This window comes from Abramis brama, assembly GCF_963993115.1.
Source record: "Abramis brama genome assembly, chromosome: 4".
Classification (NCBI taxonomy): domain Eukaryota; kingdom Metazoa; phylum Chordata; class Actinopteri; order Cypriniformes; family Leuciscidae; genus Abramis; species Abramis brama.
In genome coordinates this window covers 2,441,327-2,467,537 of record NC_139966.1, presented here as the reverse complement: position 1 = coordinate 2,467,537, position 26,211 = coordinate 2,441,327, and the positions used below count along the sequence as shown (strand labels likewise).

Here is a 26,211-nt window from a genome sequence, read left to right as displayed (position 1 = left end):
CCATGGCCGCCCGAAGGGAAGTCTCCGCCATGGTCCCCTGACCAGTCTGTTCCGCCATGGCCGTCTGGACCATCCTGGAGTCTGTTCATCTACACCCGGTCCACCTCCCCATCACGGACTCCAAGATGCCCACCCCCCCTCCCGTGTTCTGCTGCTTTCGGCGCGGGTCGCGCCTTGCGGGAGGGGGGAGTAATGTCACATCCACCGTCTGTCTTCCTCATCTGTCTCTGCACTACACTCCCCAGAATCCTCCTTGGCGCACACCTGCACTCACTCTCCTCACTCTCCCCTGAGTAATTATCATCATCACCTGTACCTCGTCATCTCACCCCTTTATATTCAGCACTTCAGTCATCGTCTGGTCTCGTCTATACAAGACTCACAGACTCCCTTCCTTCTCCTACCTGCATACTTACCGTCGATCCCAATCTTCTTCAGCCTGTCTTCAGTCCATCTTCAGAGAATCTTCATCATCTGCATCTGCAAGAGAAAGAGAGATTTTGTTATCATTCAGTTAAGCTATCATCTGATATTCAACTTACTGTTTACTCACCTGTTACGCTGTACCGATCCATTCTGCAAATTAAAGCATTTAAACTTACCATCTTGCCTGCTTCGTCTATACGAAACCTGACAATATTGACCATTTAAGATTTTGCTTACATCTATCTTGTAAATATGTTTTGCTATTTTATTAAAAAGGTTATAATTACAACAATAATTACAATTTAAACAATATTTCAAGTGTACTCTTTCTTTGTAAAAAAAAAAAGATTATAGGCCTACATTTTATCTATGTATTCATAGTTTGAATATAGCCAACATTGGAACAGCTAACATCTTAGTTGATGACTTTATTTTGACAAAAATAGTATTTTATATAGAAATTGCTAAACAAAAGCTTATTTGATGTGGCAGTATATTCTACAGTAAAAACTGTACACAAATCTAGTCAACAAAATGTTGTCTTTCATATTTCGCCTGACTGTAACGTTGTTTTTATGAAATATTAGGGCATATAAATGTTAATTTGCAGTTTAATATGTTGCTTATACAAATAGCCTACATTTTATTTCAACATATTTCAGTCGATTTTTACTCATCTCAGTATAGCAATACAGTTTGCTAAAACAACATCATTTATTCACACACGCGATTTAAATTTAAACTGTCTTTTTGCGAACTGTGGTAAACAGCGCGCATCTCTGCCGTTCATTCATTCATAAACAGAAACCCGATTCACGTGAGAAGGAAAAAAACTTACTACAGTATTCCTCAGCTCGCTCCTCGATATAGGCTACCCGCACTTCTGAGGTACATTTTCCATTATTATTATTCCTCACAGTGCTGCGAGACGGTGTAAACAAGTAATGATCTGAATAAACTTGTGTTTTCTCGAGCTGATATGGGGGCGTTCACAGGTTTGCGCCGTGGATTGCCTCAATCATTTGCGTTTGAATAGCGCGCGCTCTCCGTGGGCGTGTCACATTACATTTGAATGAGCTGTAATGAGCTCGACTGGAATCGCTCTCTTTTAATACAGATTTCACAAGATGAGAATATTTGTTTTTTATATAAATTACTTCATTTAAAAGAAGAGAATTCAAGCTTCATGCCTGTGTGTCTGTATGCCTGTTTGACTGAGTATTCGCTGAATTATTGTTCATTTTCGGACACGTTTCAGAATGGACTACACTGACAGAGACAAGGCAGAACTCGCTTCGTGTTTATTTTTCTTTATTTGGCAAAAAGCACAACACTTTGTTTTTATTGTGAGTATACACAAAAATAATACACATTTAACAGAATCGATTGATGTATGAAACTCCTATGGAAAATCAAAGTCAACAGAGTATTTATGAGTTTCTTTTACACTGATAAAAAAAAAGCGAGCTGGTATCGCCGGCGATACCGCCGACCTCAGGGGGTTAACGTTAAACAAATAAAAATTTATTCGCATTTGATACTCACACTGATTGTCATCCATCTTCGCTGGTCCTCTAATTCGGTAGGTGGCGTTGTCACTAAAAACCTAGGGTCCTAGAAATGCGGTCCTAGAACTGGGGTCCTGAAAATGCAGCCTCCGGTTTTGCAGGCAGATGCTACTCGCTAAAGACGCCCAGGGAGCTCAGAAAAGGTTGAAGCAATTTTTAAATAGGAGCTATCTTTACAAACAAACAGCATATTTGAAGTTTATAAAGCAACATTTTTACCTAAATATCTTAAAAGTACATTCCGTGACATAAAATTCTGAATATGTGTAAAATTATTTGCGCATGCGACGTAACGTTGGGCCTATGTGACGGTTGGTCAATGTGAAAATTGTCTGTGGAAGACGTGTTCTGAACCTGAGCAATTTATATTCTTTGTACAGTCAATAAACGGTTTATTGTAATAAATAGTGATACTGTAAAGTATGGACTAGTGGTTCGTTTTAGGATGGGAGCACTACAGAAAGATTCCGGCCAGAGAATCCTTTATCAGCTTTATTTTCAATATCAGGATGCCAATATACAAGTTCGTATAATGTGTATGTAGGGCTGGGTACCGAGTTCGATACTTTTTAGGTACCGACCGAATTGCCTCGATACTATCGAGTATCGAAAAATGACGTGTTTTTCGGTACCAGATTTCGATACCTAAGGGGTTAACTCGTCAACGTCAGTGCTCAAACAAATACATATGAAATGCACAACAACACGCCTAAATTACACGCATTTTTCATACACGCAAACTCTACACACACGAGACGCGCGGAACTCCGCACATACTCATATGAGACGCGCGCGCGCGCACACAAAGTGTCCACGCACATTCTCATATGAGACGCGAGCACGCACACACACACACAAACTCGCGCACATACTCAATTAGACGCGAGCACACACACTCACAATACCCTAAAGATGTGGATAAGTCGATCAAAACTGTGGCTACATTTCTCCAGGCGCGATGCAGTTGCGGTAAAATAATTGCTGCAAAGACGGTACCACTACAGATATGATGAAGCCCTTGACAGTGCACGGCCACGGAGTAAACATAAGAGCAGAAAGTTGCTCCGTCTTCGACTGGTAAATGAAGAGATACCTTGTTGATCACTCTGACAGTGTTTATATTGCAATAATAACCTACTGAATGTACACTGCCGTTCAAAAATGTGTTGGTCAGAATTTTTTTTTCAGTAAGGATGCATTAAAGTGATCAAAAATGACCTTAAAACGTGTAATGTTACAAAAGATTTCTGTTTCAAATAAATGCTGTACTTTTGAATGTTTTATTCATCAAAGAATCATGAAAAAATGTATCATAGTTTCCAAAGCGGTTTTCATATTTCTGAAGGATCATGTGACACTGAAGTAATGATTTTGAAAATTCAGCTTTGACAACACAGGAATAAATTACATTTTGAAATATATTCAAATAAGATTTTAAATTGTAATACTATTCCACAATATTACAAGTTTTGCTGTATTTTTGATCAAACAAATTCAGCTTTGGTGAGCATGAGCTCTTTATAAAAAAATATTTTGTTCCTTATGTATATGTATAAGGAATATTTTGTTCCTTTGTGCACTGACAAAGGAGCATGAGTCTAACTGAAAAAATAAAACCAAAGTTTTCTGAGGTAATGTGTTATGTAATCTTGTTCAAATGGATTTCATAAAATTGGTATCGAAAAAAGTATCGTTCAGGAACCGGTATCGAAATCAAGGTATCGGTATCGGCATTGGTATCGAAATTTTTTGAACGATACCCAGCCCTACGAGATAGAGAGTTTCTGTAATTCACTGATGTGTGTTTTCTCTCCATCAGATCCTCATCGCCTCACTCTGGATCTGAACACAATGAATACACACCTCCGACTGTCTGGGGGGAACAGAGCGATTACTGGCACTCCCACATTCCAGCCGTATCCTGATCATCCAGACAGATTTGATCATTATCCTCAGGTGTTGTGTAGAGAGAGTGTGTGTGGACGCTGTTACTGGGAGATTGAGTGGAGTGGTGGATATGTGTGTTTATCAGTGTCATATAAGAGCATCAGCAGGAAGGGAGAGAGTAAAGAGTGTGTGTTTGGATATAATGATCAATCCTGGAGTTTGCACTGCTCTTCCTCCAGTTACTCATTCTGGCACAATAACATATGGACTAAAGTCCCTGTAGAGCCCATCATCATCAGAACAGGAGTGTATAGAGTAGGAGTGTGTGTGGATCACAGTGCAGGAACTCTGTCCTTCTACAGCGTCTCTGACACACTGAGCCTCATACACACAGTCCAGACCACATTCACACACACACTCTATCCTGGGTTTATGGTTCATGCTGGATCATCAGTGAGACTGTGTTGATGAGTGAGAATAGCCTGATGAGAGACTCTACCCATAATGCTTTGAGCTCATGATAAATCAGTGACAGTGAGATGATGTTCTAGAGTCTCTTATTGTCTCTTCATCACATTAATAACAGCTGAACTTCTGTCAGTGAAATAAAGAGAAACACACAATGACACACAGAGAAGAGAGAGGAAATATGAGACACAATGAGACTCACTGAAACATGTCTGGATGATATGAGCAAAACTAGACTTTCAGCTCTAAACTCAGTTTAACACATTCAGAGATGATTCATCTCAACTTCTCCATCTGTTCAGAACATGATTCCTCTGCTTTGGGGTGTGTGTGTGTGTGTGTGTGTGTGTGTGTGTGTGTGTGTGTGTTATTAAACATGATTCCTCTGCTTTGGGTTATGTGTGTGTGTTATTAAAGACGCTTCTGCTGTAATATAGTGTGTACTGTACTAAACCTGTTAGTGGGGGTTCTGGACTGATCTTTATCTGTTTATTATTATCTTTGTTTTATTTTTGATGTGTGATTGTTTATGTATTTTACTTTTCTGATTGTTTGTCTCTGTTGCTGTGAAAATTCAATAAATAAATCATAAAACAGAGAATGTTGTTTTATGTAACAGACAGAAGGTTCTTCTTTTCAGAGATGTTTAGACCCAGCTAACAGGGAACGTTCCCAGAACTTTCACTAACGTTCTTTAAAAGTTGTGTAAATGTTAGTTCAAAACAATATTAAAATAATGTTTTCGGAACGTTCATACAACGTTATTAACGTTCTTGTAACGTTGAGAAAAAAATGTTCTTAGAACAACGTTCTTGGAACGTCTTTATGGCGTTATTTGTGATTGATGAACGTTCTCATAATGTTGATAGAAAACTAGGCCTTAATCTAGAATAGCTCATCGTGTCTGAAGAAATGGCTTTCTGTAACAGATTAAGTACGCATTAGTTACACCTGGACTATGGAGTCCTGAACTAAAATAAACCAGATTAATTTAAAACCAACTGTGCTAATCTGAATTAGCATGATAGAGGTTGCCTATAAAACATGGACTGAACCAAGAAAAGCTTAAAATTGCATGGAACTGAGAAGCAAATCCAAGGAAACACTGGCATCAGAAAAAGACTGCAATCAAAAACATTTTACTAAACAAGAGACAATTATTTTAAGCAAGCTAAATAAACTGCACACACCAGCTATGGAATAAAAGAGAATAAATGCTGGAAGTCTGTTTGTAATACACACACACACACACACACACACACACACACACACACACACACACACACACACACACACACTACCGTTCAAAAGTTTGGGGTCTGTAAGATTTTTGATGTTTTTAAAGGTCCCATATTATGCCCAGGGTTCGTACACTTTTTCCAAGGTCAAATTCAAGCATTTTCAAGCACTTTCCAGGTCCATTTTAAAGCTTTTTCCAGCACCTTACACTACCGTAAATTACATACCAATACATAGTTAGAATTATTATTTAGTGTTTTTATCACATCAAAAGAGATAAACAGCCAAATGTTTCATAATAGCAGAGGGCTGCACGATATTGAAGAAAAATTAGATATGCGATAACTCATTAAATAATGCGATATTCAATATGCGATACGATAATGCTTAAAGTGTGTCAAATTAACTTAAATTATCTTTAAAATGATATAACCTACACATACGTGTTTCACATTCTTTTTGTGATAAGAAAATATCCCTACAACTTCAAGACAGTGAACATCAGTGTTTTACTGTAGCATAAGAAGTGTTATTTTAACATCACTGGGGTTTAGGGGTTCAGGTTATCCTACATTAGGTTTATTTAACAACAGAAACTGATTAATCAAATGTAAAAATAAACACTGCTTAGTTTTCACTGCATGAATTAAATATACTGATTCTTATTAAAGCTACAAAAGTTAGCCTATTCAGCCAAAAGCAGTGAGTGATTTTCTTTGTCTTTTGTTCATGACCCCAGTTATTGCAAGCCGTTGCGATATGCAATTATGCATATTGTAATATATACATTTGCAATATTTCGATATATTGTGCAGCCCTAATATTTAAGCCAATCACAAGTTTTATTCTTCAAAATGTATCACTAAGTATATAGCTATATGAATAATATACTTTTCATTATATTAATGTCCAAATATTGCTTACCAGATAATGTGATTTATAGGCTGTAAAACTGAATTAATTTCAAATATGAAGACTTAATATTTGAACAGAAATATTTGACAGGCCTTCCCGTTTTGGGACACATTCTTGATATAGACAAGGTTTGAACAATATCTGAGTGCACAGGCACCTGCCTGATAAATGTATTTCATTGCCAAGATGTCTTGGGCCAAGACACAACGTTAGCTAATACGTTTACTGGAATAGAGCAGTGTAAATATTGCATAGGGCCATCCTAACCCTTACAGTAACAGTATACTTCTTATGACACTGACTGATTTCAGTTCAGCAATCAACGACTGTTGTTATGCACTGGGCTAACGTTTGCAGGTTAATTTGCACGTTACAGTTCTGTAATTTTGGCAATGTTCACTGCATATTCCACAAATGAACGTGACATAACGGACATGCAATACTTACATTACATTATCACACCAAGTACTCTCAGTCACTAATGGTATGGGGTGAGATTTCGGTCACAATTCTGCGCGCGCAAGATCACATTTTGAGCGTGCAAAAGGGCATTTCGCACGCGCGTGAACTGAGTTTTGCTGAGAAATGTTCGTCTCGCAGATAAGAAAATATTGCGAGCGAACGAAAATCAATTTTGCATTTAAAATAAGTATTTGGATGTGCGCGGACGTTCTCTTTCGCGTGTGCAAAGTTTCACTTTCTTGCTCCTTTCATACCAGCCGTGAGCGCTCTCTAAGCGCAGACAGCTCGCTTGCTCAACACAACCCAGTGTTACAATATGCCATAATTCCAGCCAATCAGAGATGAGACTGCTAAATTCTGATTGGCTGGCTTGAAAACCAATCACAAGACTCCCTGCATCACCGACTGCGGAAGAGAACTAGTGCAGTTGAGTTTATTATTTATGAAAAATATTCAAAAAATTCACTGTAATTCACTGTATTGTTGGCAAATTCAGTTCACACATCACTGCTGTCCTGATGGTTATACTACAAGACTTATTCTGTATAAATATCGTTTTGCGTATTTTTTACGATTATTATTTATGAAAAATATTCAAAAACTTCACTGTAATTCACTGTATTGTTGGCAAATTCAGTTCACACATCACTGCTGTCCTGATGGTTATACAACAACGCTTATTTTGGGAAAAATATAGATTTTAAATTGTATATACTATTGTATATGTAGAAGTTTTATGATTTTTATGAAAAATATTCAATAACTTCACTGTAATTTACTGTATTGTTGCCAAATTCAGTTCACACATCACTGCTGTCCTGAAGGTTATATAACAACACTTATTTTGGTAAAATATATATTTTAAATTGTATATACAATTGTACTGTAAATGTATAATTTTTATGATTTTTATGAAAAATATTCAATAACTTTACTGTAATTCACTGTATTGTTGCCAAATTCAGTTCACACATCACTGCTGTCCTGATGGTTATACTACAACACTTATTTTGGAAAAAAAATTTTTTTAAGTTGTATATACAATTGTAAATTTATGATTTTTGAAGTTGAAGTTATTGAATATGTTTCATAAAAATCATAAAAATTCTACATTTACAATTGTATATACAATTTAAAATATATATTTTGCCTAAATAAGTGTTGTAGTATAACCATCAGGACAGCAGTGATATGTGAACTGAATTTGGCAACAATACAGTAAATTAGAATATTTTTCATAAAAATCATAAAAAAATCATAAATGTACAATTGTATATGCAACTTAAAATATATTTTCCCCAAAATAAGTGTTGTAGTATAACCATCAGGACAGCAGTGATGTGTGAACTGAATTTGGCAACAATACAGTGAATTACAGTTATGTTATTGAATATTTTTCATAAAAATCATAAAAATTATACATTTACAATTGTATATATAATTTAAAATATATATTTTTCCCAAAATAAGTGTTGTAGTATAACCATCAGGACAGCAGTGATGTGTGAACTGAATTTGCCAACAATACAGTGAATTACAGTGAAGTTTTTGAATATTTTTCATAAATAATAAACTCAACTGCACTAGTTCTCTTCCGCAGTGATGCAGGGAGTCTTGTGATTGGTTTTCAAGCCAGCCAATCAGAATTTAGCAGTCTTATCTCTGATTGGCTGGAATTATGGCATATTGTAACACTGGGTTGTGTTGAGCAAGCGAGCTGTCTGCGCTTAGAGAGCGCTCACGGCTGGTATGAAAGGAGCAAGAAAGTGAAACTTTGCACACGCGAAAGAGAACGTCCGCGCACATCCAAATACTTATTTTAAATGCAAAATTGATTTTCGTTCGCTCGCAATATTTTCTTATCTGCGAGACGAACATTTCTCCGCAAAACTCAGTTCACGCGCGTGCAAAATGCCCTTTTGCACGCTCAAAATGTGATCTTGCGCGCGCAGAATTGTGACCGAAATCTCACCCCATATAATGGCCCTTTAGGACGCGGACCGCGCTGCGCTATGAAATTAAACCGATATATTTCAATGGCTTGCGCCGTGCGACTCGGACCAAAGCGGAGGAGCTCAGCGCGCTCGCGTGCACGCCGCGGTCAAAGTTTAAAATAGTTCAACTGTTGCCGCTGCGTGGCCAATAAAAACGGTGCATCCAAACAACCGCGGAAATCAAAATGAAAACTCCGCCTACTTTTGCTCTGGCCAGCGTAATGCAAATCAATCTGTATCTGATTCTGAAGGGCTACATTTTTTTCTCCATTTAATAAAGAACTATTTCGTCAGAAAGATATTTCTTGTGAAAGAAATACAGTTACAAATTCAAGCATTTTCAAGCATTTTATCCAAAATTCAAGCACTTTTCAAACCTTGAAAACACAACATCAAAATTTAAGCACTTTCAAGGATTTCAAGCACCCGTACGAACCCTGTATGCCCTTTTCACAAGATGTAAAATAATCTCTGATGTCCCCAGAGTGTGTATGTGAAGTTTCAGCTCAAAATACCCCACAGATCATTTTTTACAGCATGTTTAAATTGCCATTTTTTGGGGCTCAGAAAAACGCGCTGTTTTAGTGTGTGCCCTTTAAATGCAAATGAGCTGCTGCTGCACGACACAGGGGGCGGAGCTTCACGAGCTCGCGCTCAGTCTCTCAGGACAATTTCATCTCACGGAATGATGATAATATCAGAAACTCTCAGTAACGGTGTTCATTTCGAGTCGGACAATAATGCCTACAGAGTCAGAGTGCTGTATAGAGATGAAACAGGTATAGTTTAGTAGTTTAATTACGGTTATTATAACGTATTTGTCATCTGCTTGTATGTATCCATTATTTATTAATAGCCTACAAGTCTGCTGTCTGAATGATGATCAAACATATACTGATGAGTTTAATAAAGTTTATTGTACATCACACAAAAGATGAAGCGTCAGTTTTACTTCAGAAAATCACCGTAAGAGCTGAGTAAACACAGTAAGTTATAAGAAGTGCGCAAGTACATAAACGAATTTCGGTAGAGTTGAGGGAGCATTCCTGTGGGCGGAGGTTAGTCAAAAAACGGTTTTAGTGACGTCATTAAAGAAGGAAGTAGAGGGATGTAGTCCAAACGGGCCGTTCGCTGTAGTCGACTTCTGTTAAATAAAATATCTCGCTTGGCATTGAACTTTGAGCTTTATCATTTTACAGATATTATTTATGCTCTAACAACAACATTACACACTAACTAAAGTTTGAAACATGGGATCACGAAGAACGGGACCTTTAAGAGGGAGGAGAGTTCAGCTGCCTGACAGCTGGTGGATGAAGCTGTTCTTCAGTCTATACATCAATATATCAAAGAAGCTGACAATAGATAATGCTGCGTCTGTACAGAATTGGTTACCTTGATTCTGACATAAACCACAGACCTGTTCAATTCAAGGCTTTAATGTCACGTGGTGTGACCTAGGCTAATTCAGGACGATGATGTTATGGTGGGCATCCGTCCGACAGAGCTCGAGTGGCCTATCATCACCAAGCCCTGGGAAAACACGACACACTCCTCCTCTGGTCCACAGGAACACACAGATTTACAATCCCCTGGCTTTCTGCAATAAAAAAATGAATTAAAATAAATTTTAACAATCCTGTGTCACAACACCTATGGCCAATACAGCTAGCTAGTGAACTATTTAAAGCTGACTAAAGTTTTCTACAGCTTAACCTCTTATCTGCCAACCTCTCTTCTTCCGCAGACATGAAACTGCATTATCCAAACTTCTGGTTGTAATTCAAGAATGCGTTGGAATAAAGACCCTTGGCAGATTATTGTGTTCATTAGGGGGCTGCACAATATATCGGAATTATCGAAATATCGCAAATGTATATATCGTTATATGCATATCCCAACGGCTCACAATAACTGGGGTCATGAACAAAAGACAAAGAGAAAATCACTCACTGCTCTTGGCTGAATAACTTTTGTAGCTTTAATAAGAATCAGCAGTGTTGGGGGTAACGAGTTACAAAGTAAAGGATTACAGTAACGATATTACTTTTTTGGGTAACGAAATAAAGTAACGCATTACACTAAAAATATCGGTAACTACACTACTTTACTAGACTATAGGAACGCTATAGGGACTACCGGGAGATTCCCAGTGGGCTGACGTGCCTTTCGGGCCGACATCTCATACTTTTTTTCTTTTTCTGTTTTTTTTTTGTCTTAACGGACCATAAAACTCGTACATCGGCGGCCCATTCGTTTTGCTTAACTGGCGGCGCTGGGTTAAGTAAGTGCTTGCCGGTGTAATGCATTAGTTAAAAAAGTCTGCATCAGTTTTTTTTTTTTCTGATAGGAACAGGAAACACTGATTGACACTGGGCTGGTCCAATCACATCTTTAAACACCTCCCCCTTTGGGCTTCGAGCGAGCGTGCAGTGTGTCAGTGTGTATCTGTCAAAATAGTCTGAGAGATGGAGAAGAAACGCAAGGAATGTGCAGAGAAATAGCGTGAAAAATAGACACAGGCCCTTCAAGCAGACGCTGTAAAATGTGTCAAAATGTTTTCTGCAGCTGCATGATCTCTATCCAGATCCTCCTCACTATCCTCATCATCAGCCACTGGAGCTGATGATGAGGATAGTGAGGAGGATCAGGACAGAGATGAGAAAGTGTAGAGCCTGCGGTAAGCAGAACTAACAGTTACTTTCAAAACACTTAAGCCATGTCGTGAGTGTAGGAACCCATTACCCAGTAACGCATTATTTCCACATCTGCATAGTTGACCATTACCGTAATTTACTATAAATTTAATGAGACGCATTTGTAAACCATGTTTTCCGCCAAAATAAAAGATCATGTGCTTATATCTCTTTCAAGTATAGTAATTAGTACAAAACTAATTATGAAAGTTTCCTTTATTTTTCAGTGCATTTGTTTTACAATATTTGTCTATTAGTGTGCTATTATTATTATGGCCAAAATGCCAGGGCCGATTTTTTTTTTTGTCCCAGTCCAGCCCTGATTATGTGTCTACCAATGCAGACATTTGTCCTTTATCCAGTTGTTTGTGGATTTTACAGTGAGGCATATTTCTTTGTGCAGACATGGATATTGTTCTTTCATATGGTTTTACATGCCATTTTGTATAGGCTACATTTATAAACACTATGCGGACAGGCTAAGTGATGATAGGGCTATGATGTTTGTCCGTATCTACAGGGTAAATTAAGAAATGGGAAAGTAAAGTAATAAGTAGTGAAGTTACTTTTCAAATGCAGTAACTAGTAAAGTAATCTCATTACAATTTACAGAAGTAACTAGTAACTATTTACTTTTTTTGAGTAACTACCACAACACTGAGAATCAGTATATATTTAATTCATACAGTGAATTTTTACATTTGCTTATTCAGTTTCTGTTGTTAAATAAACCCCTAAACCCCACTGATGTTAAAATAACACTTCTTATGCTTCACTAAAACACTCAAGTCAAGTCAAATTATTTCTATAGCACATTTAAAAACAACAGAGTTGTGCCAAAGTGCTGTACAGAACTACAATGTGCAAAAAAAGCATCGAAATAGACAAGGCAAAATACAGTTATAGACACATTACACCCGATACAAAACATTTAATAGATCATATAAAATCAATCAAAAGCGACTTAATTAAAAGCCAGAGAGAATAAATAAGTTTTAAGAGCTGATTTAAAACTGGATAATGACGGAGCAGACCTCACAGCGAAGGGCAAACTGGTCCAGAGTTTAGGTGCCGCAGCAGAGAAGGCCGACCACCCTTGGTTTTACAGCAAAAGCGTGGGACAGTTAGAAGAAGCTAAGACCTAAGAGTTCTTTGGGGAGGGTACAGAGTCAGAAGGTCACATATGTATTTTGGTGTGACACCGGATAGTGCCTTGTATACAAAAACTGCAATTTTAAAATTGATTCTGAACTTAACCGGAAGCCAATGTAAAATTTCTAGGATCATTTGTACCGGTCAGAAGCAGAGATGGGGACTCGAGTCATATGACTTGACTCGAGTCAGACTTACAGTAAGTCGCAAATTTTAGGACTTGAGACTTGCTTGACAAATATTAATAAAAGACTTGACTTGACTTGATATTCATGACTTGAGACTTGACTCGGACTTGAGGTAAATGACTCGAAATAACTTGTTTTTTTAAATTAAATATCTGTATTTGAACGCACCGCAACAATCACGTGACGCAGCAGGCAAGCAGAGAGCACTGACGAACGACGTAAGAGCAGTGAGTGACTGAACATGGAAGGCGCCACGCCAAAAACAGTTAAGTTCGGCTACAAGGACTATGTGCAAGAAGATGGTGACAAGAAGAGACGAACAGCTGTATGCAAGACCTGCAACACGAAGATTTGGGATACAGCAACCACCACGTAGAACTTCATTCAACACTTCAAATCCCACAGACAAATGTAAGTGACGAAGTCAGTCATAGTTTTCAGCTGTTGCTAACGTCTTGGCTAGTAAAAGGTTACTTTACTAGTTGTGTGATAGACTTGACATTTTGTACAAGGCAGTCGAATATTATTGGGTGGAAAACACAAAAGTCCTTTATTTCATCATGATGGCTTTAATATTTTAACAACAGGTTACAAGCACACATAACGTACTCGTTGCGACTAACGTTGCTCTGCAGCTGGGTTAGGCCAAGCAGCTAGGAAAGAGAAAATTAAAGAAGTATCTCACCCAGTATTATATACACTTTTGATGTGTGGATCTTGATTTGTGTATGTTCATTCGTGATTTTGTTGATTGTTAATTTTGATATTTATTTATTTATTTGTTCGATTTATTTCTATATTGGGTGAGATACGTTTTCTTTGTATTATTTGAATTTTCTCTCCTGCTTGTCCTGTACAGTGACCAGGTGATTGTTATACGAGTATTTAATTGCTACTCAGTCAAGAGAATGATCCGACATGTCGTGTAGTGCAGGCTGTTGCTCTGATCTTACTCCACGATGCCTTATTTGCTAATGTGCTCTGTCTATGCCGAACACGTTTTCCCATCATCCTGTTGGTTGGGCTGGGGTTTCCCACATCTCACGTTAAATTCACACGTAATTTAATATGGTTTTTATTTTTGCTATAGATTATACCTAAAACTTCATATTCCACACTTTAGTTAATTATATTAGAATATTATACTATATCCATCATATTAAACCAAACGTCTCCGTCTAGAAATGCATTGATGAAAGTGGATCGGTACACTTTACAATGAGGTTCATTAGTTTACATTAGTTAATATATTAACTAAAAGGGAGAAGTGAAGTCCACACACTGCATGCTACTCAAGATAAATTTATTAAAAGCACAATGTTTCGACCCTCAGGTCTTCATCAGGTGCGATGCAACTAACATGAACTAACCATGAGCAATACATATGTTACTGTATTTGTTAATCTGTGTAAACGTTAGTTGATCAAAAATAATAGAAAATGCAGTAGAAGTGCAGTTCATTTTTAGTTCTTGCTAATCATAGTTAACTAACGTTAGATCATGGACCTTAATATACAGTGTTACCATTGAATCTAAATGAATGTATTACTAATCATATGTGATATGTAATATGATGGACACATCTACAAAAGTATTAATTAGTAAATAATTTTTAAATTGTACTACTTGGCTTTTTATATATCGTATGAACTGGTGATTAATATGCCAGAGGACAAAATAACAAAGATAGTTCAACAGGGATAAAACACACAATTACCCTTTTAATAAGGACCTCCATACCACATCCAGAAACATATTTACACACAGGGTAATATGCAATGCAGTCAACATCCCACAAACACAAGCTATATGTAATTGACAAAAATGGCCAACTAGTTTACAATGGCTTGTACCAAAACACAATACTTATAAATGCTGTTAAAAAATGTGTCACAAAACTACAATATTATCAGAATCTTTTATCCAACCGTAGAGCCGAACAACTTAGTACCAGCAGGGAACTCTAGCCCGAAAAAAAAAAAAAAAAGGAACAACAAGAGCAAGAGAAACGAGAGGTAAAAACCCAAAAGAAAAAGAAAACGACACCAATACCACGATGGCCCCTGAGAAATGCCAGATCTGGAGGCAGTCTAGCAGAACCAGCCGGACTACCGACTCCCAAACTCAAGTTAGAGACAAGGACCTTTGGTATCTTTGAGAGGCAAGAACACTCCCGGAATAAATACGAGAATTGGTCCCTTACCCCTAAAACACCAATCCTCTTCCTGGGAGCATCAAACCTCTCAAAATTACCTAAACTGGAAAATGAAAAAATCCAGATGATAATAAGACAAAACTAAGACAGTAGCAACCCCGGAGGTCCAAATCGTAATCATCAACTTTGGACTGAACAACCGTGAGCAGGGTAACGTCACAACCTTGAATAAAATAGTGGAGAGAGTATCAGGAGCAGCCAAACTGCCTTTGCTCAGCGAGACAGACCCTGGCGTGTCAATGTGATGACACCAAAATGTTCACCTTTGAGGTTCAGGCAACAGCACCCACACAGAGGAATAACACTGAAGACCTGCCTGGAATCTCTTGGCTAAACTCAGACATCGTTGGGAAGTGGTGTTCTCTCAAACATGATGACGATATTCATCCTGGCATTATTCAAGAGCTGACTGAAACGCATGTCGAAGTCTAATGTATGCACCGGACTGGAGTCAACCGCTCTTTCTGACCAACACGGGATGATGATGTCCTATGGTGTTTGCATGATGACATCCTCAGGATGATTCCTCCTCCAACTTTTGTGAGCTCACGTCGAGATCATGTGGAGATCGCCAGAGACATCCGGTCCAAGACCTCAGAAATGTGAACTGTCGGAAATCAGAAGAAACACGAATGGACAGAAGAAACTGGAGGATGAAATAGACTATAAGTAGGATGAGTTGGAAGTTTTGTGAATGAGACTAATGTAGTATTAACAGCATTGTTTAAAGTTTTTGTTTGTTTTCTCCATTGTTTCAAGAGAGTTCATTAATTACTTGTTGCTGTCACTTGTCAAAATAAAAAGGTTTTATTTTAAAGAAAGGTTTCTCTTTTTCTCCTAACCCAACCTGTCAACCGTGTTACTTTATCTGTCAACCGTGTTACTTTATCTGTCAACTGTGTTACGTGTGATTTTTGTGTCATAAATCTTTAATTGTAGGCAAAAATTTTATTAAAAATGATAAAAAATCTCTGCAACGGCATCTCCCATAATCACTATTTTTTATTTTATTAACTGCATTTTAACAGTTAACACTTAGAGTAGCTACTAATAAGTTGTTAATAAAGTTTTGAGTTTCTGATTCTCCATTACATCAGAGAAAGCTGCACTTGTTCTGAGTAGCCTATGGCTATGTGTATCCAGCAAGAAGTGTCAATATCTCTTTCATGTTTCAGAACATGCTGTTTATTCAATATTAATTTGAAATGTTATTAAATATGAATATAAACGGTTATTCAGTTAATACAGAAATGAGTTTCTGATGTGCTGCATAATTCTGATATTAAATCAAATAAGCTGTACAAAGCTGAAACTACGGCATCTCCAGCAGCCAATTCTCTCTCCGGCTGTGGCTGCTACCGAACTCAAAGTAAGTGTGATGATGATACCACTTTATGATTAATTATTACAGTTATGTTTCTGCGCAGTGGAAATTAAATCTTTTTGTTTTTATAAAAATGTAGGCTACTGAACATCATGTAGGATTACATCAATATGTTAAAAATTATAATTTCTTGAAATGTAAGAAAATTATAATTGTAGCATAAGTTCTTATCTAAAAGATGTTTTACATTATGAGAACTGTAGCTAATGAATTAAAAACACACCAAAAGCATGGCCATATATTGTGTAGCATACCCCCCGAACAAAGATGAGACTTTCACTGATGGTTTTATGATGTTTAATCCTTTATAAACTTTACTCCGTTCACCATATCACCAACGTAAGAGCTGAAATGTATACAAATGATATAACTGATCAGCTAACATTACTCACATTCATAAGGTCTTACATTTGTGCAAAAACGAACATATTTACAGACAAAATGCTCAACTGATTTACATTAACACACCTTTTGCCTCTTCGGAGGGGCTGCCAGCACCCATAAGAAATTTTACCATGATGTACTATAGTACATACCATGGTATACCATAGTAGTACCATGGTAGTACCATGGTACCTTACATATAACCATGGTACATACTATATAGTACTTCAGATATTATCATGGTACCATGGTACATTGCATGGTACTGTAGATGTTACTATGGTACATACCATAGTACCTCAGATATAACCATGGTACATACTTTATAGTACTTCAGATATTATCATGGTACCATACTAGTATGTACCATAGTAACATCTACTGTACTGTACTGTACTGTACTGTATATACTGTACAGTATGTTACTATGGTACATAGTATGGTACCTCAGATTTACCATGGTACATGCCCTAGTACCTCAGATATAACCATGGTACCTCAAATATTGCATGGTACTTTGCATGGTCGCATGGTACAGACATCTTTTTACTTTAAGCCCGGGGTAAGAGGATTAACACTTTAGGCTTATACTTTAGCAAAAATAAAAATAACTAATGAATAATAACTAAGCCAAATATTTTTATTTTATTTTAATTATTATTGTGAGTGACTGCAGTAGTGTGGGCATAGGCCATTTGGTCTATGAACGAGTCATAGATCTCCAAAATCAGTTTTAAATTCATAATTTAATATTAATGAGATTTTTATTTAAGTAATGTTCTAATTCTAGATGTTTGTAAATGCTGCATGATTTTGACGTGGTTTAATCAATGGCCGTGCGCGTGAACTTTGAACTTTCATGTCGCTTTCAAATACTGGAACGGCCGCGGCTCAGAGTTGCCATGGAAACGGCGCTGGACCACTGCGACTGGTAAGCAGGAAAACTCCCTCTCTCGCTGTTGTTTTCACTACTTTCAGGTGATATTAGTCTCTAAAATCACAAGAATAATACACACAACTGTTCTTGACACTTCTCGTACTTGTACAGTAATTGATACGCTTCTGTTGAATATTTACTTTTATAGACATGGTTTTGTCTTCGGAAAAAGTCCGTTAGCGTCTCAACCGTTTTCAGAAGAGGTAACGTTAAACTAACGTTTAGTTAACGTTAACTCGGTTGAGCTTTTGTTTATGAAAGTTTGGGCTTTTAATCACCTCTTATGTGTATATGTTTTCCTTGGAAGTGAGCTAATTTATTTTACACAAAGTAACTTTAAACATAACGTATGTAATCGGTGACGTCACTTACATTTAGTGAGAAAATTGGTTGAAACTACGTTAGCTCAGTGGTAAACAAATATTGATAAAAAAATGTTCTGTGATTTCAGCAGCAACAAAATAACCCATAACAGAGGGAAAGCTCCACGACTTCAACATTTCTGAAGAAAGCTGCTGCTGGAGAAGTAGGAAATACTGGTAGGAAATCCAAAACTAAAGAATTAATTATTGATTTTAGGAAACAGAGCCCCCCTCTTTCCCTCACTATCATTGATGGCCAACCTATTGAGATAGTACAAGAATACAAGTACCTCGGCACAATAATTGATAGTAAGCTATGTTTTGAATCACACACTGTATACTATTTATGTAATTGTCAGAGCGTTTAATTTATAATCAGTCCTCTTCTATCATGCCAACAAAGACATCGACAGCGTGGCAGCATTTTTTTTAAATAGTAAACGGGGAAAAAGTCAAATGCAAATTTATATTTGATATGATATTGTGCAGGTGCACGTGATGCAGCGCTGTCAGAAATTTCAGGACTTCTGTCGACCAAGATTTTCTTTTGTTGATTACAGCCCTACTGTTTTGTCTGTCTGTCTTCTTGTTGGTTTCTTGTGAGTAGGCTAACATACATTCTTCTGTGCTTTTTAAATGCTGTATGCAGTCTTCCAGAACACAGCTGCCTGTGGATGACCGTTCTGTCTGTCTGGTAAGTTATATTCACTAATAACAGAAGTATACTATAAAGTGGGACCAGGGAACTTCTGCAAATAGAAATCTAAGATAAATAGGAAGATAACAAAATTATTTTAGTTGTCCCCTTTGAACCCCAACACGACTATTTCATAACAAGCTTTTGGTAATATGACCCAATGTGATACCAATTTATGTTCTTAGGATATTCCACAGGCAATCAGGGACCGCTGCAACAAGGTCACAGCAGCCAAATATACAAACGATCTGATGCATGGCCTGTACACCACTGCATTCATGGCATCTCACAGTGTGACTGGGCTTGGGTCATCATGCAAGGGGGAGACACGACCATCACTCCACACTGAAGATGTTTAAAAGATTGTTAGTAAGTATTTGTTCTTCAGTGACAGTCAGTAATGTACCGTCCGTAAAGAGTGACAAATGCCTGCCGCACTGTGTAGTGTTGTATCATTTCACAACATTAGAAAACATTGAGTGAGCCATACAGACTTAAGAAATTAAGGTAACCAGGTATTTTGCAAAGCAGGCGTGGGTATGTGTTGCCCTTACTGTTACTCTTTCACTCTCAATAGTTTGTCATTGTATCTGTAATATCTGTGTATGTATATGTACCTATTTGTACTTAATGTCTATGTATCTATCTGTAACGTGTCTGTTCTCCTTTCCTTTCCTTCCCTTCTTTTCTCTCTTTAGGTGAAGTTAAATCTGTCTTCCCAGAAAAGTCGGATGCTGAAATTAAGGGATTCATTCGCCAGAAGTTGTCAAATGCGGCCAAGATCATAAAAAGACAATCATGCTAAATCTATGGAAAAAATAAAATAAAATGGGAAAAACATTTTTTAGTTTACTGTCTTTTTATTTGCCTGAGCTAAATATTTAAATTCATGTACATTTGACAGTTGTAGACATGGTACAAATACCATGGTACATACCATGGTACACGTCCCATTGTACTATTAAAAATACCATGGTTTATGTACCATGGTGCCATCAATATACCATGGTACATGTACCATGGTACACATCCCATTGTACTATTAAAAATACCATGGTTTATGTACCATGGTGCCATCAATATACCATGGTACATGTACCATGGTACTGTCAAAAATACCGGGGTACTAGTACCATGGTACTACCATGGTACAAATACCATGGTAAAATTTCTTATGGGCATGAAAATCAATGTTTATCAGGTCTCCGTGTCGAAGTACCATATTTGGAATGACAAGCTGCTATATGCTATAAACTGCGCTAGCTTGGGAGCGCGCATTCAAAAAAAAAAAAAAAAAGTGCGCAGCTCAAAACCGGAAGTCAACCACCTCAACACAAAATTTCAAAATAAAAGACAGTCGCCTTTTCTGTAACAAACTTATGGTTATTTACATATTGTTATAATTGTAATAGTTACAAAATAAATCTTTAATAGTTGTAATTGTATTTGTTATTCCTCAAATTAAATCGTCTTTACAAACACACGAATGAGCCAGATTCAACTAATCAATTACTATTATTATTAATATTATAAATATATACAATATTAGTACTAGTAGTAGTACTAGTAGACACATATTTATTAAAAACATATTGTTCAGCAGTACTGTAGGCCTACTAATGAACAACATATGTTTTTAATAAATATGTCTATAATTAATAAAAAATATATGCTATTAATAATTTAATCTGCCACAAACATACATTTCATGTCGGCCTATTATGAATAATCAGAATACATGCAACCTCTGATTTTTTATCATGTTAAAATCATAACATCCGTTCCCTTTGTATGTAAATATCAACACTGGTTGTTGGAAATTGTAACTACATAGTTATCAGATGCGTTTGTCAGAAGATGACAAGCGGAAACACTTTTATTGGCACATTTTGTGTGTTGATCATGAAACCTATAGCCTATACCTGCCACCAAACTCCAACACTAGAGGGCACCAACTATACTGTAGAAGTTCGTTATCGTTAACAGTTCGCTTACTAAACTTGGGTTTGATCAGGAAAATGTTTGTTTTTAGTGTGAGGACTATTTTAATTCATTCATATATCTTTTTTGTAATTACTTGTTGACCATTCACTTGAATATATCCATTGATAGGGATGGCCCGATACCGATACTGGCATCGGGGATCGGGCCGATACTGTCCTCATATACTCATGCTCGTACTCATAAAAATTCGCTGATACCACGCACCGATACCACGTACATTTTGCGAAACGAAACTGGCCGCCGCGAGTGCTTTGTCGAGGTGAACTGAGGCATAGACGCGCGAGCTGGTCGAGCACATCCCTTAGTTTAAACAGACGAGACATCAGTGGAAAGTTTGTTCAGTCGGATGTCAATGGCAACGAAATTAAACGAGGCATGTAGCTTTAGCTTATTATTAACGTTAACTGACGAGAGAGAGAGACAGAGAGAGAGACAGAGAGCGAGAGAGCGAGCGCACTTATGTTGAATGCTCTTTGTATTGAAGGCTGTAGAATGCACTGATTGCTATTACGGTTCTAAATCACCTTAGAGTATTAATACACAATTAATGTCCAGTAACTAGTAGAGAAGTAAAGAAACCAGAGTCAAAGATCAAATTCACTCACTGTATTGATTGATACATTTTCTCACAATGTCAACAAAAAGGTAAATGTCACAATAAAACAGCGTAGGCCTACGTAAAATAAACAAACAATAAAAACAACGTGGTTATATTCAAAAGATACAATTATATTAAGAGAGGGCAACTAAGTGGTGGAAATAAGTAAGTGTACTCAGTTTCAAGAAGTCCCAAGTATTCCAGAGGAAGTCCACTTAACGGAAGAAGGGTGCAGAAACGTCGCTCCTCAGACGCGATGCCGTCTGGTCCTGATAGGGTTAATATGATGATGCTCAAAGAGGCCTGTAGCTTCGTGTGCTGTGATGTTCAGTGTGTGTTTGTGTGATGGGTTTGCTGGACAAATGTAGATAAACGTGTGTGGTTCTATAATAAAACAAACAAACTCAATTAGTTTCTGTTACAACCATGGCCGTAGCCAGCTATGAGGTCACCGAGGTCCGGACCTCGGTCATTTTTTTATATTCAAAAATAAAATTTCAAGCTCTCTGAATGATTAATTAGCCGTTTAAACCGCGTCATGTGTGTTTGCAATTCATGTCGCTGCGAGAAGCTAGAACAGTGCCCGGGCTTGAGAGCGTGCTGTGAGTGAGGGCGCGGGTGCAGCCTCCGTGTTGCCAGATCCACCTATTATACGTCTTTTTGGACTCGTTTTTCCCATTTATTGTGACACTTTAGGACGTTAATAAAGTGGGAAGTTGAATGTCAGGGCTAGTGATATATTAATTTTCTTTTCCAAAACACAAGCTTTGAACTTATTTCGGATTATTATTTTGTTTTTTTTTATGTTTTTCGTGGCATTAATAAAAAAGAAGCAGCTTAGACAAATTGTAATTGCTGACAGGAAGATACCACATTCGGTAAGACAAACGCAATGATCATCGTGATTATCTGTAAGAAATGTACAACACTATAAAAACAATAGCATAATACAGATCTGTATCATTATTCTAACGTTATTTGTAACTTGTTACGAAATAAAGTCTCTCACCTAAAAAAACGTACTTTCCTGTCCCGCCAGTCTCGTTGCGCGTCCTCTTCAATTACACGCGCAAATGCGGCAGGGCGCTTTATGTCACTTTATTATAAATAAAGCGCAAAAGAAACTACAAGCATGATGCAACAACATCGTAGTTGATGTCAATTTGTAAGTCATATTTATATTATAATGCGTTATATTTTGCCAACGAACTAAAATCGAAACCGTGATATGGTTTTGTGCTTTATAAAACAGCACAAGACTTTAATTAAGTATCCTATATAGGCATTATGTTTGTGCTGCGTGATTTAAAGAAAAGTGTGCACTTTGCTCATGCGATCAAAGGGTTTATTTCTTGCAAGTGAAGACATTAGGACAAAAGTATTGTAATTTTCCTATAGTGTAATGTAAAATATACTTTTGAAATATTCATTTTCATTTATTAGGCTATATGGATTTTATATAGGAATAATTATATAAATCATTATTATATTATTATACTAATTTGGCATACTAAAACACCAGTGATAATGTAGACTGAAACTATATCATAACTAAAAAATATGTTTGAGCCCCCTTCAATGTCCAGGTACAAGTCAATGTTTTTTCTTTGTGCACAGTTCATGGGTTGAAGCTCTTAATTTTGAGCTCTGAAAGAGCACCAGATTGATGCATTTAACCTTAAAATGTACAAAATTTTCTTGCGGGGGAGCATGCCCCCGAACCCCCCTAGAGGGACAGAGGTCCACTCATCATAGTTTTACAAAATCCTATGGGAAAGAACGATCATTTATGAACTTTACTCCAGCATAGTACAACAAAGATCCTTTTAAGTCAGTAAACTAAAACTGTTAATGCAAAATTAAAATGTCCTTGAACAAACTATACATTTGGCCTGCCTAAGGGGGGGCCTACAAGACATTGTGCCCGGGGGCCTCTGAATTCTTAATCCGGCCCTGCACCTCACCCCGGACCTCACTAATTTTCAAACCCTGGTTACGGCCTTGGTTACAACTTACAATATAAATGCTGCGTCATTATCGCTACTTCACGTGATTGAACATGAGAGACATCACAAACTTGTTATACAGGTATAATATAGCAGCTGTTCTTTTATAACTGAATAAATATCTTATTGATGCATTAAACAGAATATAAAACAATGATTATTAGACAAAATAAATGTAAGATAAGCACTTACAGTCTGCAATGACGCACGCGAGTATTCACCACAGAAATCCAACAACCTCAGAAGCGATCACACAACATCAGCCGCCCATCACATATGAAATACCAAACTGTTCACCAGCTATATTATCGATCTATAACTTTATGGCTCTCTGATGCACCTTAACTCGTCTCATTTGCTCACAATAACAACTCGTCGCGCACCACATCTCTTCTTCCTTTCCTCTATTGCCGCGTGTGTGAGATCTCGCGTCATTCTCACAGAACTCGCGAGCCTTCCGATTTAAACTCCGCCTACTCAGCAGATGCAACACTTCAAAAGAACAACTATACTATACTATAATAAGAACATAAACATAACAGGACCATGGCCTTTTGCACACTCTTGATTGCTGATCGTTCACTCAGCACATGTTATTTGGATGAAAACTAAATCGTATATGTAAGTAAAGTAAAACATGAACTGTTACCTGACTGAAGTATAACGAGTGGTTCCCTACATTATTACAGGACGTGTGCAGGTCAAGAAGTTTAATGAATGCAAACATCCGAAGCGCGCGCGCCGCAAACCAGCGTCTCAGCGCGTGAACACGGAATTAAATTGTCTTTCACGTCTTATGCTTGTACGGACGAATTCACACACAACTATGTAATAACGCTTGGTGAGTATCCTATAGTAAACAAAGTCGGTTATATCTCGAATGAACGTAGCATGTTCAAATGCGGTCCGTGTGATCGGTCTTAAAGGGGCAGCAGTCTAATAAACCTGCTTCTGTGTTTTAATGTTAATCACACAAAGGACAAATAAATACTCACTGCTCTGGACTAAATAGGCTACCCTTTTCAACTTTACAAAAATATCTATCTATATGTAATTTATACAGTAATGAATATGCTTTTTTCACATTTGATTACTTTATTCAAATTTCTGTACCTGTTAGATCTACCCTAAAACTCTAAAACACTGTTTATTTCATTTGTAGCCTTTGTTCAATTGTATATATTTGTCCTATTTGTAATTTGATTGTTTGTTTTTATTTTGTTACTGACTGCTTACTTGTTTTAAATTCACATTAATTAGGCTGGTATTTTTTGTAGTAGTATCAAAATTGGATTAAATAATTTATATTTCACTGGTTTTGACAAACATTTGAACCGCTGACCCGATCCTCAGCACTGAGCCCTGCTGAAGCTGCTCTAAACATGTGCTGTGATATTAAATGACAGATCAAATATGATAGAGCAATAGAATGAACAGTGACAGTAGGCTTACAGAAGCTCATACAATGCATTTTAGCAGGCTTAATTAAGCATGAAAATAACTGAAAGAAATATATATATATCTGATGAACAAATTAAGCCAACTAATATGATTTATAATCTTTTGGTTTATCTACTAATACATTTAAAAACTACAAATGCAGTGAAAATTCAGGTATCGGTTATGGTATCGGTATCGGCGAGTACCAAAAATTACAGTATCGGTATCGGACTCATTCTGCAAAAAGTGGTATCGGAACATCCCTATCCATTGATATGCTGTTTTCAACCAAGACGAATATCGACGATGGAAGGTGAGAAAGGGGAAAATAGTTTATTTAATTGTAATATTTTTTATTTAATTTAATTATTAAGTGTGAATTAAATTTCAAAAGAATTGAAACAGTAAGAAAATTGTACACAATGTGAATATGATCTCGCTGATGTAGCACAATATAGTAATCTAACTTAGTGTAGGCCTTAACATCAAAATAGGCCTCGACTACGTCAGAAATATGACGACATCAGTTACTATTTACTAGCATGGGTTCTGTAGGGTTTATGCAGCGTCGCGTCCAGTGTAGAATAGTTATTCATTTTTATATCATCGTATCGTAAATATCAGAATGGTTTCAGTTGTTCGTGGTGCAGGCCGTGTGGAGGGGGGATTGGATTGGGAAAGAACAGTGTTATTAGCCGCTTTCCGACCGGAGGAACCTTTTCACAGTTCCTAGAACTATTGGCTAAAGTACCCGGATGTCGGCGTGTTCGCACCGCAGGAACTAGGAACGATTTTAGTTCTAGGAACTCCATTTGTAGGAACTAATTTGGGTCCTACTTCAGAGTAGGGTCTAAACCAGCACTATAGGAACTATCCGTGACGTTAGTGTACGCTGATTGACCGAACGCACGCGGAACACCAGCACCCGCCATTTTTAAAACAGCTAGAATGTAAACACACAGATTATAGCCTATATATTTACTCCAGAAACTAACTATACAAACATGGAAAACAGTGATAGATGGGTCTCTAAACCTTTATGCTGAAGAGAAAATCCAACGCAACTTTGAGGGGACCAAGTCAAACACGATTATGTTTATCTGCCCAGCTAGCAACACTGGACATCAACCACACGGCATAGGCTAATAACCTTTTTTCATATACTGTCTACTTTCTATAACAGTTCTAT

The 26,211-nt window shown here is 37.2% G+C and overlaps 1 protein-coding gene and 1 long non-coding RNA gene across 2 annotated transcripts in view; both read left to right on the top strand.

The window, feature by feature from the left end:
- The window catches only part of LOC311081541 (protein NLRC3-like), a 96,948-nt gene extending 92,009 nt beyond the window's left edge, over nucleotides 1-4,939 (top strand). Inside the window, exon 9 of the mRNA XM_084112087.1 lies at nucleotides 3,814-4,939. Within this exon, the coding sequence (XP_083968213.1) occupies nucleotides 3,814-4,349 (536 nt within the window). The 3' untranslated portion in view covers nucleotides 4,350-4,939. The remainder of the gene's footprint in view (nucleotides 1-3,813) is intronic.
- A 12,589-nt stretch (nucleotides 4,940-17,528) lies between these two features.
- Nucleotides 17,529-19,310, top strand: LOC311081570. The gene is made up of 4 exons (XR_014605918.1): nucleotides 17,529-17,909; nucleotides 18,367-18,454; nucleotides 18,927-18,971; nucleotides 19,160-19,310. It is a non-coding gene; the product is annotated as an uncharacterized lncRNA (long non-coding RNA).
- Nucleotides 19,311-26,211: the final 6,901 nt, after the last annotated feature.